Source organism: Dama dama, chromosome 1, assembly GCF_033118175.1.
Source record: "Dama dama isolate Ldn47 chromosome 1, ASM3311817v1, whole genome shotgun sequence".
NCBI classification, from domain to species: Eukaryota; Metazoa; Chordata; class Mammalia; order Artiodactyla; family Cervidae; genus Dama; species Dama dama.
Window position 1 is genome coordinate 11,481,586 of NC_083681.1, and position 18,609 is coordinate 11,500,194.

At 35.7% G+C, this 18,609-nt stretch overlaps 1 protein-coding gene across 1 annotated transcript in view; it reads right to left on the reverse strand.

Annotated features, from left to right (window-relative positions):
- The window catches only part of CNTN5 (contactin 5), a 1,550,500-nt gene that overhangs the window by 563,985 nt on the left and 967,906 nt on the right, over positions 1 to 18,609 (reverse strand). Inside the window, exon 4 of the mRNA XM_061143613.1 lies at positions 16,763 to 16,984. Within this exon, the coding sequence (XP_060999596.1) occupies positions 16,763 to 16,984 (222 nt within the window). The remainder of the gene's footprint in view (positions 1 to 16,762; positions 16,985 to 18,609) is intronic.

Consider the following 18,609-nt stretch of genomic DNA (forward strand, 5'->3'; position numbering starts at 1 on the left):
TACAGAAAAGCAACAGATTTCTGTATTTTAATCTTGTATCCTGAAACTTTACTAAATTCATTTCTTAGTTGTAGTAGATTTTCTTGGAGACTGTAGGGATTTCTGTGTTAAATACTATATCATCTGCAAATAATGACTGTTTTACCTCTTTTTTTTTTTTTTCCCAATTTGGATGCATTTTATTTCATTTTCTTGTCTCATTGCTGTGGCTAGGGCTTCCAATACTATGTTACAAAGAAGCGGCAACAGTGAGAATCCTTGATTTTTTCTGAATTTAGACAAAAACTTTCAACGTTTCACCATTAAATATAATGTTAGCTGTCGGTTTGTCATAAGTGACCTTTATTATGTTGATATGTGTTCCTGGTATACGCAGTTTTATGTCAGTTTTAATCATGAATGGAGGTTGTAGGTTTTCAAATGTTTTTTTCTGCATCTATTGAGCTAATTTTAAATGTTAATCCTTCCTTTGTTAATGTGGTGTATCATGTTTGATTTGCAAATGTTGAATCATCCTTGTGTCCTTGGAATAAATATGACTTGATCCATAGCTTTTGATCCTTCTTGTATATTTTTGGATTCAGTTTGCTGATATTTTCTTGGGCATTTTATATGTATATTCATCAAAGATATTGGCTTATACTTTTTTTTTTTTGGTAATTATTGTCTGGTTTTGGTATCAGGGTAGTTGCAGCCTCATAGGATGAATTTTGGAGTGTTCCATCTTCTTCCATCTTGGAAACAGATTGAGAAGGATAGGTTTAATTCTGTGTATGTTTAGTAGAGTTCCCACATAAAAAGCATCCAATTCTCTGGCTTTGTTTGCTGTCTTTTTTTTTTTAATTACATTCACAAATTTATTTTCAGTACTAGTGATCAGTTTATTCAAGAAGTCTGTTTTTTCTTGATTCTATCTTGGTTATTTGCATCTCTCTAAAAATTTGTTCATTTCCTCTAGGTTGTCTAGTTTGTTGACATATAACTATTCATGATATTCTTGTAATTTTTTTTTTTTCTTTTGTAGTTCTGTGATATCAGTTGTTATTATTACCCCTCTTTCATTTCTTATGTTGTTTACTTGGATCAGAAATCTCTTCAGTTGCTTTTAGTTTATAAAATTTATTTTTATGTTTCATGTTCTATTTGGATGATTTTATTATTTTATCTTCCAGATAACTTATTCTTCTCTGTCACTTAGTCTGCTACTCATTCCTTCTAGTATGTTTTGTGTTTTGTCTATTGAATTATTTATTTTTATTGGGTCTTTTTATATTTTCTAGCTCTTTATTAAAATGTTCAATAGTTAAGATCAAATTTTTTTTTTCTAATTCAGTTAACAATTTTAGTACCAATATTTTGAATTCTTTATCTGACAACTTATTTGTGTTTATTTGTTTTTCAGGAGTATTCTCTTTTTCTTTCCATTAAGAATAGTTCCTCTGAGTTTTTATTTTACTTAATATTCTCTGGCTCTATGAATTTAACTGAAACAATTGCCTATTACAGTCTTAAAGTAATTTTTTTTTTTTTTTTTAATGTGAGAACCTCCCTATGCAAACTGGGTGTATCTAATGCCTTTGGTAGGAGTGCTGATATGAAGTAGATGTCAGTCGCATCTTTCCTCAGGGTGTGCTGGTAGATATCACCTTGATAGGAATGGGACTGGAGATGAAGGAGCTAAAGCCGGTACTGAGTATGAAGTAGGATTTCCTCATACCTCAGTGTCAAGGGTGGGATATGACCCCAAGTTGCTGGAACAGAAGCCCTGAGGATTGGGTTCAAAGTGGCTCTATTCCCTTTAAGTGTCTATTCCCCCCCCCCCCCCCCCCCAAGCCAGGTTCTTTGCCCCAGAAGCAGGGAGAGCTGAAGCAAGTGAGACTCAAGTGCAAGCAGAGCGCCAAGTGCGGCGTGTGTGGGTGGCTGTGGCTCTGATCAGGCACAGCCTTGGGCGTGCGCTCCGTGCCTTCCTCCCAGCTGATCACCGTCCCCTCCTGTGCTGCCTCCATCACCGTCTCACCGTCGTGGAGTCATTTCACGGGGATGGCAGGACCCACACGGACTCTAAACACATGATGAGGGATTGGCTTTGGTGGAGCAGTCACTGTCAGGGCCTAGGAAGCTTTGGGGACATGGCTTGAGGAATGCCTTCTATGGCTGGGACCACCTTCCCCGGGCTATGCCCCAGGACTAGGTAGCTTCTGCATCACCTCGGGGTGTCCTTCCTCCAGGCTGGTCTGCTCCAGATCCAGAGCTGTGCTGTGCCCGTGGAGAGAGTGGGGTCAGAGCATTCACTGGACTTGACTGTGGCATGCACCAAACAGAGGCTGGCTGTGGGAAACCCGCAGTCACAACAGCAGATCTCTCTCTGCCCCCTGCCTTGGGGCTATTTAGCATGCGTAGACCCCTCAGAAGTGTACTGCAAGCTTTTCCAGACATTTTATCTGGTCCAAACATATTCCATCCAGCCAAGGAGACTTGTCTCCTCTGTGTGGGACTCCAGCAATGGGACGCCCTGTCTCTGGCTTCAGTCACTCACTCCCCAGGGCGGGTATCTACTCTTATAATCTTCCTTGTCCTCTGAGTCCCTTTCCTGGGGGCACAAGGTTTTGACTCAATTGCTTTTCTTCCCTTCCTACTCAATTGCATGAGTATGTTCTTAAATTCTTACTTGTACAGACGTCTTGCCAGTTTCCAGTTCATTTTCAGTGAAGATTGTTCCACACGTAGATCTATTCCTTTATGTGTATTTGTTGGAGAAGTTGAGCTCCATATATTCTTATTCCACCATCATTTCTTCCCTCCTAAGACTTCATTTTTCTGGAAGATTTCTTCTTCATTTGTTTCATCCTCTTCATACCATTTAGGCATACATTGGCTTTTTTTTTTTTTTTTTTTAATGTCTGCTTCATCATCTCTATAATAAGTTTTTTTATAAAGTATTTTTTAAAATTTTGATGTAGGCCATTTTTAAAGTCTTTATTGAATTTGTTGCAATATTGCTGCCATTGTTTTTTTATGTTCTGGTATTTTAGCCACAAGGCATCTGGGATCTCAGCTCCCTGACCAGGAATCAATCTCATGCCCTTTGCACTGGAAGGCAAATTCTTAACCACTGGACCACCTCAGAAACCCTCTGTAACAAGTTTAAATTTTTATCTTTTTCCTATTTCTTTGACTTTCCAAATTTGTTTGCTATGCTCCTGTCTTTTCAGTTGCTTCTATATTACCAATAACGATGCTTTCCATTCTTTAATGGTTTTATTTGTCCTTTTCACTTGTTTCTTACACTCTAAGAATTGCTTATTATCAGTTTCTGTTGTCTTGTCATATGTACTTTGACTCTATTTATGTGTTCTTTAAACTGTTCATACAATGTCAGTCACTTCCTCGGAGGAAGACAGTTGTTGAAAAAGTTGAAAACATAGATTTTGTTCAGGTTATGGAGGAGTCCACATATAACAAACTGAAATCTCTGGCCTGGCCAACAACCGAAAAGAAACTGAGTTCTACTAACACCTCCATGAGCGTGTTTTGAAGTGGAACTTCGTCGGTCAATCCTTCAAAAGTGAATGCAGCTGCAATCAGCAGCTTGACTGACATCTCATCTCATGAGAGAGCTTAAGCCAGAACCACCCACCTAAACTACCACTAGATTCCAGACCCACAGTCTTTGTGAGAAAATGAATGATTATTGTTTCAATTTGCTAAATTTTGAGGTGATTTTTACATAATAATAGATCATTAACAAGCTATTTTCATCTCTCCATATTAATGATAGAAAAATGTGTTTAAGACAAGCCATAGCTATGAAAGCTATGAACTTCCCAGAAAAATAGAGAATAAAAATACCATTTGCAAGTAATCATACTTGGGAGAATGAAAATACTTGATTTAAGTATTATTGAGCCTTAAAGTTTTAGAATTAGAGGGATAATCTTTCCATTCTAATAATCCCTTGGAACTTATCCAATCATAACTTCATCACTTTTAGTAATGTATGAAGACTTAACCAATTACTGTTTTGTTGTTATGTGTTAGTTGCTCAGTCATGTCTGACTCTATGCGACTCCATGGACTGTAGCCTGCCAAGCTCCTCTGTTCATTGAATTCTCCAGGCAAGAATACTGGTGTGGGTAGTCACTCCCTTTCCAGGGGATCTTCATGACCCAGGGATCAAACCTGGGTCTCCTGCACTGCAGGCATATACTTTTACCATCTGGGCCAATTGTTAGGACTCTCAAAAGTGAAGGGTGTCTTAAAATAAGAAACATGCTTGTGTCCTAGATGATGACATCTTTTAATTCAATTCTGTTCTAAAATACAGTTTACTTAAGATTTTACCATAATTGAATTGATTAGCACATCAATAACACTTAATTTACAGAAATTACCATTAAGATTAAAATATGAAGACTCTACTAAGTATATCTTCTGCTCCCCTGATAGAATGTTATGTAAAATTAAAAAATTAAACAAAATATTTTTAACTTTAAATTTTATTCATTAGAAAACAAATTTGTTTTAATATAATCAATAAACTTTGAACCATTTTAATCATAATCAATTAATAAATGAAGAAGAATATTTTAAGTGTCTACTTATACTCAATGTCAAAATGATCATCTACAGTGAAATTTTATGTCACCATTAACACAGTTATGTTTGATATATTTTGCCTATTCATGTGTGACAGGAATTGGCTAGATGCTCATTAATCCCATTTATTCTCCCTAAGAATATTGGAATACTTTATTTAACCTTTCTTATGATTGTACTAGGACCCCAATGTGACTTGTTTCTGGACTGAAATAATATATGTGAAATCCACCCCTTCTTTCTTCATCTGTCAATTAGCTAAAGGTAAAGGAGTCAACTCATTGGAAAAAGACCCTAATGGTGGAAAAGATTGAGGGAAGGAGGAGAAGGGGATGACAGAGGATGAGATGGTTGGATGACATCACTGAATTGATGGACATGAGTTTGAGCAAGCTCCAGGAGAAGGTGAAGGACAGGGAAACTTGGAGCGCTGCGGTCGATGGAGTCACAAAGAGTCAGACACGACGATGGGGTCACAAAGAGTCAGACACGACTGAGCAACTGAATAACAAGCACAAAAGAAGCAGTAGGCACCAGTGAGGTCCCAATAGATATCACAGATGTTACATGGTTTCCAAACTCTCCACATAGAGAATAACATACGTGGAACAGGTGGAACAGGATGTGACTAGAAAAGAAACATATATTGTGTTGTTATTTGTTATAGCATCCAGAATTACCTTGTCTTGATTGATATTATATTTAAAAGCAAAATAACTTTAAAGATTCACAATCTGATTAAGAAGCAGTGGTCATTGAAGCATATATCACTAGATTATAGAACCTTACTTCCTTTGCTAGTTCAGGCCTTTGAACTACTACCTAGTTAAGTATATTCCCAGGCCAATGGCCTATGAAAGGAGATATTCAATCATTCAGCCTTGTATCTAGCTGTACCAGTTTTAGTGCTCCAGTTTTATAACTGACTTTCTACTTAATCCTTGAGCCCCAGTCCTTCTTAACATGACCAAATTCTGAAAATGGGTTTTAATCCCATGTCTCTATTTATAAATCCTATTTTGATAACCTTTCTAGAAGGTCCAAGGTCATTATTTAGACATTTTCATTATATGGATGTTATGGTTTTTGTTTTGTATTTTCACATGGTTGACTTTCACTGTACAGTCACATAGTCAAATCTGACTACATTTTTTATATTTGACTGATGATGACTTTCAAGCCACACCAGTCACTTTTTCCCTTTTTCCTCACCTCAGGGAAAGATGGCACTCATCCCTCCCTTGACTCAAGTAAGAGAGTTCATAACATGCAAACTCAACCTACATAGGAGCTCTCACCCCAGTCCCACACCCCTGCCATGACAAGATTAATGCCACTCATCCCCGCCTATTCCATGCTCAAGCCATTTTCAGACCAGCCTACCCTGTTCTTGTCAGAAAGCTTCATGATGTGAATAATAAATCCTTTCATACTTTTTGGTGTATGTATGTGTAGCATTATTAGTCTCTGTATTTGAACTGATTTTATGCTATGATTTGTTGATCTTGTCCTCTGTAGGGCAATCACATGGCAGGTTAAGGATCAGTGGACCTAGGTAGGTGACAGTTTTTGAAGGAAGAATATATTCCTGCCAAGAGGTTTGCATTCATGGAAGTAATAGGTCTTCATGACAGTTAACTAAAATTTTAAGGTTTACATGTGAGAAAAGTAACTCCTGAGTTTCTCTAGATAGCTTTCTCTTAGGATTATATCATCCAAATTTTGGGGACAAGATGGCCTTACTTTTGACTGGAAGCCAGGGGCTAGGTTTGGAAGCAGTTATGTAGACTACCATAAACTCCAAATGTTTACATTACACTTATAAATCATTCCTCTTTCTCCTTTTCCTTTTTCTTATTCCTAGGCCTTAGTAACACTCCATCCTTTCAGGTCTCATTATGTCCAAAAAGCAGTATAGAATTTAAGAAAAAGTGCTGAACATCCATCTTTAGGCTAGTGGTTCTCAAATTCTTTTAATAACAAGCATTATATAATTTTCCTCTTATTATTGATAAATTAAAGGATATTCTAACCTACCTATATATTTTTTTAGTCTAATGAAAGGGAAAATATGGAATAAGTAACATTATAAAATAATATTTATAAAATAATATTTAATTCAATATGTAAATTCTCAAGAACAATTGTAATAGAAGACATAAAGAAGTAAAGCTTGCTTTTGTTGATAAAACACCTTGGATGTAGCAGCTACAAATGTAAACTGATCTAAGTGTAATTTAGATTAATCACATCTTGCCAGTGTTATTGGTGTTAGGTGATGTGATTTTTCTAAATGGTCAACAAATTCTGTTATTCTTGACAAAACTAAATATAATCTTGCTGTAATTTACATATTTTTCACTGACATATCCATTATACATCAAAATACCTTGTGTATAATATAATACAGAGAGATTCTTGCTGCAAAAAAGTTTAGAGAATTTTCATTCCATTTAAGAGTCCTATACTGTATAATTATAGGTCATTTAGCACTCCTAGTCTCCACTCTCTAAATTAGCATACTTGAATCAAAACTAAGACAACCAAACTACTCCACAAATTTTAAAAACACCTCTAAAGTAGAGGTGTCACCATTTCTTAGAATCAGACTAGAACAATAAACCAGATCCTAAAGTTAGCATGGTATTGGCAGTAGTCTTTAGACAGAGATGCCTAAATAGGAGGATGAAGCTCTACTGTGAAATGTGACCCTGATGTCCACATGCCCTTCTCTTGGTGAAGCTTCTTGAAGCACTGGTATGTCATTTGGTTTATGGAGACATTGGTTTCCCTTGCAGAGTCATGTATTAGGATCAAGCTGACGTCTCATCCACTCTAATCCTCTTTGAAATTTCTACCCCTTATTGATAGACTATCCAGATATTAAAATTTTTCCTGCCAGAAAGCTTTAAAGGATCACCTTATGTGAGACTTTTACAGCCAGGTTCCCTAGGGAAGCCTTGCTTCTTGGTTGGGTCATGTGTTTTCAATTGTTTCCTGAGTCTCCAAAGCATTACCATGTCTTCCTAGATTATAAACTTGTCTTTCAGACTTATATCCTCTTTTAAACAACTACTTCTGAATCCACTTTTCTCAGGTTAGTCGCAGTCGTGTCTGACTCTTTGTGACCCCATAGACTGTAACCCACCAGGTTCTTCTGTCCTTGGTATTCTCCAGGCAAGAGTACTGCAGTGGGTTGCAACTTCCTTCTCCAATTTTTCTCAAAAGTTAAGCTTAATGCCAGATCCAATGCTCTCCACCTACTGTTCCTTTCTTTAAAAAAAAAAAAAAAATGTCACTCAGTGATATCTAACTCTTTTCTGCCCCATGGACTACAGCTCGCCAGGCTCCTCTGTCGATGGAATTCTCCAGGCAAAAATGTTGGAGTGGGTAGCCATTCTCTTCTCCAGCAGATCTTCCAAACCCAGGGATCGAACTCAATTCTCTTGCAATGCAGACAAATTCTTTACCATCTGAGCCACCAGGGAAGCCCCCACCTACTGGTTACCTCTAATTAATGACTTTGTCTATCTTATTTATGTAATGTGAACTAAGCATATCAGTGTTACAATCTAAGAAGAAATATCAACATATCATGTCCAATGCAATTAAAACAATTTCAACTTTAATGGTCATTAATCTATTTCATGTGATAATTTCCAAACATTTTGAAATGTTTGGTTAGAAATTGCATTTTATGATGACATTCACAGAATGTGAAAAAAAAAGACTTTTCACACTATATGAGAATATAAGATAAATTCTTAAAGATAACATCCAAACCTTTCTTTAAGGTGCATTTTAACATTGAAATTGTTTCTTTATAAAAGTTAAACAAGTGTGAACTGTCATTATAAAACTTTCAAGGATTTCTAAGAATTGAAGAACATGATTTATTAAAAAGCATTGTGATGAATGTTTCATGGGTAGTAGTATTATGTTGTGCACATACATACTATAAACTGAGTCTAATAGATTTTTTTCATCACTTTTAATGTACCTATAAAAGAGAGATCAGATGATTCAGAAATGCTATCACATGAGAATAATCAAAGTGAACTGATCCCATATAACATTCAGAAGATGTCAAATCACTAGCTACTTGTCAACAAATGGAAGACATTGTTTTTCCCTCCTTTTCATTTGCAATTCAAAAAACATAGTTTAGTTTTACAATTTTCAGGTAAATATTCTGTCATGGTTTAGAAATTTAATCTGAAGTCATATTTCAACTTCTTCAAGTAGATGTATCCTTAATTAAACAATATTTGTTAATCTCTTACTAAGCTTGCCCTGCTCTAAGTACTGAAAGAGAAAAAAAAGAGGAGTATACAAGATGGTCTTTGCTCAAATGGCATGTAATTAAGCTGGAGAGAAAAACATAGTAACAGAAAATAATAAAAATAGCTCAAAAATTAAGAATACAATAAAACAATAAAATCAAAGTTTCAAAGAATAGTCATGAAGTCATAAAGCTTATATACACTATCTTATGTAAAATAGCTAGTGGAAAGCTGCTACATAAAGCAGAGAGCTCAACTCTGTGCTCTGTGGCAACCTAGGGCGGGATGGAGTGGGGTGGCAGGGAGAATCAAGAAGGAGGGGATGTATGTACACTTATGGCTAATTCATGTTGTACATCAGAAACCAACACAATACTGTAATGTAAATTATCCTTCAAGTAAAAAAAAAAAGTTTTAAACTGAGAGAAAATAGAGTGATCTGATTTACAGAGGAGTATGTCATCCAAGTGAAATATGCTTTTCCTTGCCCAGAGGGAGTTATTAGTCTCATAAAAGATCATTTAAATGTTTTATTTGATCTCCAAGACAATATACCAGCAAAGTGTATTTTGAGGAAACAACAGAAAATTGTCAACACAGAGATCACTTTGAGTCATGATGCCATTGCCCATGTTCCAAACCTAATCTGGAAACAAGCCACATCAACAATGAAATTCAGCCAAAGGTCCTGAGGATATGAGGCAACAAATTTGGTAGGTTTCAGGAATCTCCAAGATGTCAGAAGCCAATGGTAACAACTCCAAAAACTGGATAGACTCAGAGTGGTACATAAATTGTAGGTTGTACTTATCATTGGGGGAATTTAAAAGATCCAAAATTATATACTTAAATGCAGCAAAAAAAAAAAAAAAAAAAAATTGCTTCAGCTAAAGAGGACAGAGAAAAAGCTGACTTAAAACTCATCATTCAAAAAACTAAGATCATGGCATTCAGTCCCATCACTTCATGGCAAATAGAAGGGAAAAAAATGGAAGCAGTGACAGATTTTATTTTCTTGGAATTCAAAATCACTGTGAATGGCTGCAGGCATGAAATGAAAAGACACTTGTTCCTTGGAAAGAAAGCTATAACAAACCTAGAGAGTGTCTGAAAAAGCAGAGCCAACAAGTCCTATATAGTCAAAGTGAAGGGAAGTCGCTCAGTTGTGTCTGACTCTTTGCGACCCCATGGCCTGTAGCTTCTCTGACCATGGGATTCTTCTCCCCCAGGCTTCTCCGACCATGGGATTTTCCAGGCAAGAATACTGGAGTGGGTTACCATTTCCTTCTCCAGGAGATCTTCCCGACCCAGGGATTGAACCTGGGTCTCCCGCATTGTAGGCAGACGCTTTACCGTCTGAGCCACCAGGGAAGTCCTTTTTATATAGTCAAAGCTATGCTTTTTAAAGTAATCATGCATGAATGTGAGCCATAAAGAAGGCTGAGCACGAAAGAATTGATGCTTTTGAATTGTGGTGCTAGAGAAGATTCTTGAGAGTCCCTTGGACTGCAAAGGTTGACCCTAAAGGCAATTAACCCTGAATATTCATTGGAAGGACTGATGCTGAAGCTGAAGCTCCAATGCTTTAGCCACCTGATGCAAAGAGCTGACTCATTGGTAAAGACCCTGATGCTGGGAAAGATTGAAGGCAAAAGGAGAAGGGAGTGACAGAGTATGAGATTGTTGGATAACATCACTGACTCAGTGGACATGACTTTGAGGAAACTTTGGGAAATAGTAAAGGACAGGGAAGCCAGGTCCATGTGCTGCAGTCCATGGAGTCACAAAAAGTTGAACACAGCGACTAAACAGCAACAACTTTTAAGAACCACAATTTTTTCCCATGAGGTTGCATTTGTATTCTCTGAATCCCACAAATGGGCTTCACCAGTAAAAACCTAAATATTGTAGTCAGAATCACTCCTAATCCAGACTATCCTTCTGCCAGGAAGAAAACATCTCACCTATCAGATCACATATAGAGAATAAAATGCACCCTACACTTATTTGTCTTTACTCCCACTAAAACCACAACAATAACAAAAAAGAGACAAAATCAAAAACCAATTTATTGGTTGTTCTTTTATAATGGGAATAACAGGTATAGTATCAGCAGTGATTAATAGCCCTTGTCTACATTGCAAAATCCCAAACTAGAACATGTTTTGCAGGTGTCGAGGTGCCTGACTCATAAGGGCTTTTGATTAACCTATACTACCATGAGAATTTCTAATTTAAACAGTCAATTTTTAAAATCAATTAAATGATATCTGTTGCATTCAAACAAATACTTTAGAATAACTATTTACAACTCAATTTTTTTAAAACTTAATAATGCCCTTTGGTTTATGGAACATTTCTCTGGAATAATTTGAAGTGATCACTGTCATTATCCAAAATAACAGTATCAGGTTGAAACAGAAAGAACAATTAGAGGACTCCTCTGGTTGCTCAGCTCAAACGAAGAGCATTCTCTCTTTTAGGCACTCTCAGTTTCTCTTCTCCCCTTCTTGAGTCTAGCTCAAAATTTATTTATTTCCCTGTCTCTACTTCCTCACCTCAACCAAGAGTCAGTGACTCGCTGTGATACTTTTACTATAGCCGTCTTGTTTGCCTTCTCTTGCTCTGACCTGGCCCTGCTGTGGGCTACCTTATGGGAAAGCCCCCGAGAATGGTCTTGGGCCAACAACGGATGAGCAGTCGAGGCACTCGCTCCAAAGACCCCCAGCAATTGAATCTTGTGAACAGTTATGTGAGGTAAGTGAGCTAACAAGTGGATCTGTACCTATCTGAGCCTTGAGATGAGGCTGAAGTCCTACCCTGTGAAAGGCACAGAGCCAGAGGACAAGTCAACCCACATCTGGTTTCATGACAAACAGAGACTTTGAGATAATAAACATAAACTTGTTTATTTTGTTGATGTCTTCACCATCCTTCTACAGGGCATTCTTCTTACAATATTGTGATTGTGAGGGTTTTTTTTTTTTTTGTAAGTTTCATGTATTTTATTTTCCTGTGTTACCTGTGATTATCTCAACAGGTTAGTATTCTTTTTAGGCAGTCAAACCCAAAATCAGTCAAGATTTGTTTACTCAGGTCCTAATTAAGCATTCTTCTTTGGAACGGAAGTCAGATGCAAGTCAAGAGTCTTTTATAACTCAGTGTTGAAAGAAATATAGTCATAATCTATTCTCCAGAAGGTTACTAGCTTCATCCCACAGTGGAAGAAAAGGGATCACATTATAAATAGCAGCAAGTAGGAATCACTGTGACCCATTTTATAGTCTACCTACTACAGGTCATAATATTTGTTTCATATTTCATATTTTAAGAAATAAAATATCACACAGTGAGGTCATCTCTCTTCCATATCCTGGTACCATTTCCTTGATCTCATTTCCCTTTGTCCTCAGAGGTAAGCACTATAATCCCTTTCTGTCTCAAGTTCATATATTAAAAATTTCCATACAATAGTTGGAAAATCATGAACAAACTTTTTGGCCAACTCAATATATTACTTTGATTCTTACTTTTTTACATAAGTGACATTGTATGTGATAGTCTGCAAATTCCCATGTTCACTAGATGTTATATTTTGAAATATATCTATTTTGTTGTATAAAGATGTCTGTCTTTAACAGTTTTAATTTTTCAATGAATGAAAAACACAATTTATATATTATCCATTTCCCTTCTGATGGACATGTGGGTTGTTTCCAATTTTTTGTTTAAAAACTTATATTGCAGTGAGCGTACTTTCATAGTTTCTTGTGCATGTGTGGGAGGGTTACTCCAGGTGGTATATACCAAATTGGAATTGCTTTCCCAAATTGCTCTGCAAACTACACTTTTATGTTGCTCAGAAAAATCTTAACCCTATCTGGGGTACTTCTGGGCTTCACTTGAGCAGGAATGGAATGACTTTCTATTCAGGCTCTGTTAGTTTTCTTGTTTTTCACAAAAGCATGTCAACACCAGCTTTACTCTCTATTAAGGTTAAAGGGAATTACCTGGCAAAAGCCATATGTCAGGCTGTTATCAGAGAGAACAAACTCAAAGTCACATCTAGTCGAGATCTTTCAAATGCTCAGATGAGAAAACAACAGTTATGGAAGATTACTTGGAAAATACTGTCTCTCCATTCTTTCTGATCCTCTAAATATGGATTAAACTAGAGCAACAGAAGACTTAAATTATGTCAAACTAGTTTGCAGCCTAGAGTCTTGCTGCTCAGAGCATGGTCCACAGACCAGCTGCATAAGCATCCCCTGAAGCTTTGGATAAATGCAGCTTATATGGCCCTCGCTCCTGATCTATTGAAAGGGGGTGTATTTTAACAAGGCTCTCAAGTGATTGTATGTACATTAAAGATTAAAAGAGCACAATGTTAGATAATTACTTCCCATTTTGTTATTGATAATTGGATTTCATCTATCTTTATTGGAGCAGATGAAACTCATTTTTAGGTACACATCAAGAATATTGTCTGGGTCACTAACCATTACATCAAATAATAAGTTGTTAATGAGGGCCCTCCAGAAAATTTGTCTAATCTTAGTGTCAGAAATAGCTTCATTTCTACTCTCTATTTCATTTAAATCCTTAAACCAGTGGGAAATATGTAGCTGACCACAGTTTCTTTTTCTTTAACTAATTACCCCAAATGGGACTAACCTCTGACAGATATATAGACATTTACAGTAGACACCCTGAATTAGTTTCAAACCCAGCTCCATTTTATGTCCTGAAGTTTCATGTTTTCCTTACTTTCATGTGTTTTAATTCATATTTTCTAGTTGTATTTTATATTTCACTGCAAGCCACATTGAAGTATATTTGGAACAAAAGAATAAACGAGCAGAACACTAACTGGTGCTAAATTATAACAAATACAAGAATATCCCACAGTGATCATTCAATACATTTTATCTTGGTATCATCTCATAAAATACAACAATGTTGCCTAAATAACACAAATTCCAACACATCTCTGCCTGAGGAATATGACATTAAAGTAATGGATTTTTAAAATAATTCATTTTAGAGCAGTTTTAGGTTTACAATAAAATTAAGAGAGAAGTTTTCCCCTATCTCATCCTCACACATGCATACTCTCTCCCATTATCAACATGACTCACCAGAATGCCACATTTTTGCCAAAGATGAACCTACATTTACACATAATAATCAGAGAAAGTTGTAGTTTATGTTAGGGTTCAATCTTGATTTTTGTATATTCTATAGATTTGGACAAAAGTATAAGGACATATATTCATCATTATGATAACATTTAGAGTAGTTTCACTGCCCTAAAAATCTTCTATACTCTGCTTATCCATCTCTCCCACATGATGAGTATGTTTAGTTTTACAAGAAATTGCCAAACTCTTTTGCAAAAACTGTACATTTTTCTAGTCCCATTAGCAAGATACAAGTATTCCTGTTGCTCCCAATCCTCAACAGTATTTAGTGTTTTCAGTGTTCTGGATTCCAGCCATTCTAATAGTGTGTAATGGCATCTCATTGTTGTTTTGATTTTCATTTCCTTGATGACATAGGATGTGGTATAGTTTTTCATATAATTATTTTCCATCTGCCTATCTTCATTGATGACAAGTCTGTTAAAGTCTTCGGGCCATTTTAACTCATGTTGTTGAGTTCTTATGTTGATTTTTAAAAGTACTTTGTGCATTTTGAATAACAGTCATTTATCAGGTGTGCCTTTTGCAAATATTTTCATCGAAGCTGTGACTTATCTCCTAATCCTATTGATTTTTTCCCACAGAACATATTATGAAAGCTTAAAGCTTATAAGTACACTGAAAAATAAAACATTTTAAGGAACTAACACTATGCTTAAGTAAAATTTAAATGACAACACTATATGATGACAGTCCTCATGGCAACAGCTGGCATAAATCATAATGCATGAGTCTGTTTACCTGGGCTTAATACCACAACCTAATTTGACATTCCTAGGATTTTTCCAAGTAGTTTAATTCTTGCAAGGTGTCTTTCAGAATGTTTAGTCCTTTATCAGTCATAATTGAAATATAGCCCAATGTGTATTAGACTTAAAATTATATTGATTACTCATTAGAAATGTGACCTTGTCAAAGATGCTTATATGTCTTCTGAGTCTCCACTTCCAAAGAAGACAGTGATAACATCCACTTCATGTGTTTGTTGAGAGTATTACTGATACAAGCTATGCAAAAGAAACTGGCAGAGAACCTTTTAATAATCAAATACTAGTGCTTCTCTCTGTTAACAACCTTGTAATGTTTTGTTGGTATACACAAAAATAACAGAGCATTTAGAAAATGTTGTTCAAACCATAATATTAATAGCTGCATAGCCATCCTTAATTTAACTATCTTGTGTTGGACACTTAAATTATTTCTTGTTTTCTATTCATAAATAATGCTGTGTATACTTATATCTCTGTGTACATTGTTTATCGCTTCCTTATGTGAAGCACATTTCTAGAAATAAAATATGAGACAGAAGGATATGACTATATTGATGCTTTTGATATCCATTATCAGATTGTCCTTTCAAATGTTATATTTTTAATTTCAGTATATAAATGTGTTTATATAATATAAATATATAATATTTATATATATTATAATATAATATAAATATAAATATATTCCAGTAGTCATGTATGGATATGAGACTTGGACTATAAAGAAAGCTGAGCACTGAAGAATTGATGCTTTTGAACTGTAGTCTTGCAAAAGACTCTCCAGTGTCCTTGGACTGCAAGGAGATTCAACCAGTCAATCCTAAAGAAAATCAGTCCTGAATATTCTTTGAAAGGACTGATGCTTAAGCTGAAGCTCCAATACTTTGGCCACCTGATCTGAAGGACTGATTCATTTGAAAAGACCCTGATGCTGGGGAAGACTGAGGGCAGAAGGAGAAGGGGATGACAGAGGATGAGATGGTTGGATGGCATCACCAACTTGATGGACATGAGTTTGAGTAAACTCCAGGAGTTGGTGATGGACAGGGAGGCCTGGCGTGCTGCAGTCCATGGGGTCACAAAGAGTTGGACACGACTGAGTGACTGTACTGAACCTAATCCTAAATCAGAATTGGAAACAAGTATAATTAAATACATGGGGGAAAAAAACTGGAAGATGCATGGAACATAACTTTAGCTTATGACCAAGCTGACTTTGGGCTTCCCTGCTCGCTCAGATGGTAAAGAAACTACCTGAAATGCAGGAATCCTGGAGAAGGGAATGGCTACTTTAGTATTCCTGTCTGGAGAATTCCACGGATAGAGAAGCCTGGTGGGCCAAAGTCCAGGGGGTCCCAAAGACCTGGACACGACTGAGGGACTAACACTTTCAGTAACAAGATGACTAACATTTTCCTCAGCTTCACTAAACTTTTGACTGATTTCCTCCTGACTATGGTCCCCTAACCTCCATTTTCTTAGAGAATTTACTTCAGAAAATTTGCAATTATAAATTCTTTCTTTGCTTCTGTGAAATGTAGACCGTTGCCCAGTCTCTTACCAGTTTCAAAAATTAAAAATGTCTTCCTCAAGGAACTGGGAGCCATTTTTTTTTTTTTTTTTAATGAGGTCATCAAGAAACGGAGATTCCCTATTTCCCAGTCTCTATGGGATGGCAAGAGGTTAACTTCAGGAAGCACCGATTAGTAATCACAGACAGCCTAGTACAGTGGCCAAAGTCTTTCTTAATGTCCTCCAAATTTCCAGATCTTAAAAACTCACTGCTATTTCAGAGTTGAGCTTAACCTCTCTCCTCTCTGGCAATAGGCTTAACTTGTATTTCAATAGTCTTGAATAGATTCTTTTTTCCCTGCTTAACTCCGACAGCTGTAAGTTTCCTTTGGACACTTACCATCTTGTTTGAAGGCATCTGAGGGATGATAAAGATTGATGGGGGAATAATAATGTTGAGCTGCCCCTCGCCAGCTTGGTGAAGAAACACTCAGTGTTCCTAATGAAGGGCTGCTATATCGTGGTCTAGTCCTTGAACCATACAGGGCTGAAGAGGAACTCTTCTTAATTCTTTGCAAAGCAGCATATGAAGTAGGGAGGCCAGGAAGAGCTCCAGAATACTCTGTAAAAAAATGATAATAATAAAATGAATTCTTAGAAGACTTTATTTTAATAAAAACTTTTCTTCTGAAGACATTGTTGAAAATCTGGCAATCAAATGGAAACGACAGTGGGAGCTGTAAAAAGTAAAATTTTACAAACAGATTTTAGAGTACTTTCTGAAAATTCTACTATTTATAACATTGGTGTCTTTCAAGAAAGAAAGAAGAGACATGAGGGATGATGAAAAGAATGAAATAAAAGGAAAGAAAAGGAAGAAGGAAAAAGAAAAAAACGAAGGAATCCATTCAAATTTCAATTCATTTATTTTCTTTGTCAGGAATATTTGGCCTTAATCTAAAATATTCATCCTCACATATGAAATCAGTTCCTTCCTTATTATTTAAAATTGAGGAAAAAAGCATTATCAACTACATTCCACAAATATATGTTGGATCTTCATCATCTAAAATTTACCATATGGCAGAAAACACGTCTAATGAAGTATATATACTTTGACTAGATGGTAAGCTATATGCTTCATGTTCTTGAAAAGTAGTCAAATTCACTATGCAATGTAAAAAAGGAAAAACAGATTTTTTTTTTTTTTAGAATCTGTTATGTATAATGTATATCATGATATTATCAACATTTCTAATATTTAATTTCTGAGACTTTTCATTAGAAAAGATATGCATAGTGTCTAAAGTTAACTCTTCTTTCTGACCACAGGGAAGTCAGTTTCATATGTAGATCAAATGTTTAAAAACACAAAGTAATTATGTTGAATTATAAAAAAAAAAAAAGCAGTCAGGAATTGGATTTTTTTCTATGTCTACTATTGATTGTATTCAATAATCTGTTGACCTTGGAAATACTTTTATGAGTCAGATATTTTTGTTCAGGGTATTTGACATTTCAACTTAATGGATGATCATTTATTTTGGATAAAATTTTATATTTGTGAGCAAGTTCTCACAGTTCAGATTATTTAGAATCATTATCCTGTCTTATAGAGATAATTTGGAATGCAAGAAGCATTACTGTGATTTGAAAGTAACACTTTAAGTGTTAAGCATCAAATTAAATTTAACATTTTCTCTTCTGTGAAATTGTAAATATGATTTCTCTGTAACTTAAAAAAGGTGTATTTTTAGAGGTACTCCGACCTTTAAAATGAGCACAATAGGTGTAGTCCAATCCCATCAAGAGCTGTTAAGAGATTGATGTCTTTTAGTCTTTGTGTTCAACCATAAGTCTGGTAAAGGTAGATCAATTTTAACTGAAAATAGCTAAGCTCTCCTGGGCAAACTATATGAGGACAGATTATGGGTAGACATAAAATCTCCTTTAAAACCTGAAATTAAATGCAAGTTTTGGCACCTTGAGGTGTAAGGTAATGAAAAGAGAATGAGTTTTCCTTTAAGGTGGTTTGTAATTGAAGTCTCTGAACCTATTCGTTTCTCTGTTGCTTTGTGTTTTAGCTGCCTACCTTGTTCATATATAAAAAGGAAAAAAGAAATATACCATGCAAGTGTTAAAGATTAAAATGGAGTATGAGAATGTGGTTTATAGTTCTTAAAATTAGATAAAGATAATTAATGGAAAAGTAGAAAGGTCATAATGAAATTCAAACAAGCCAAGATC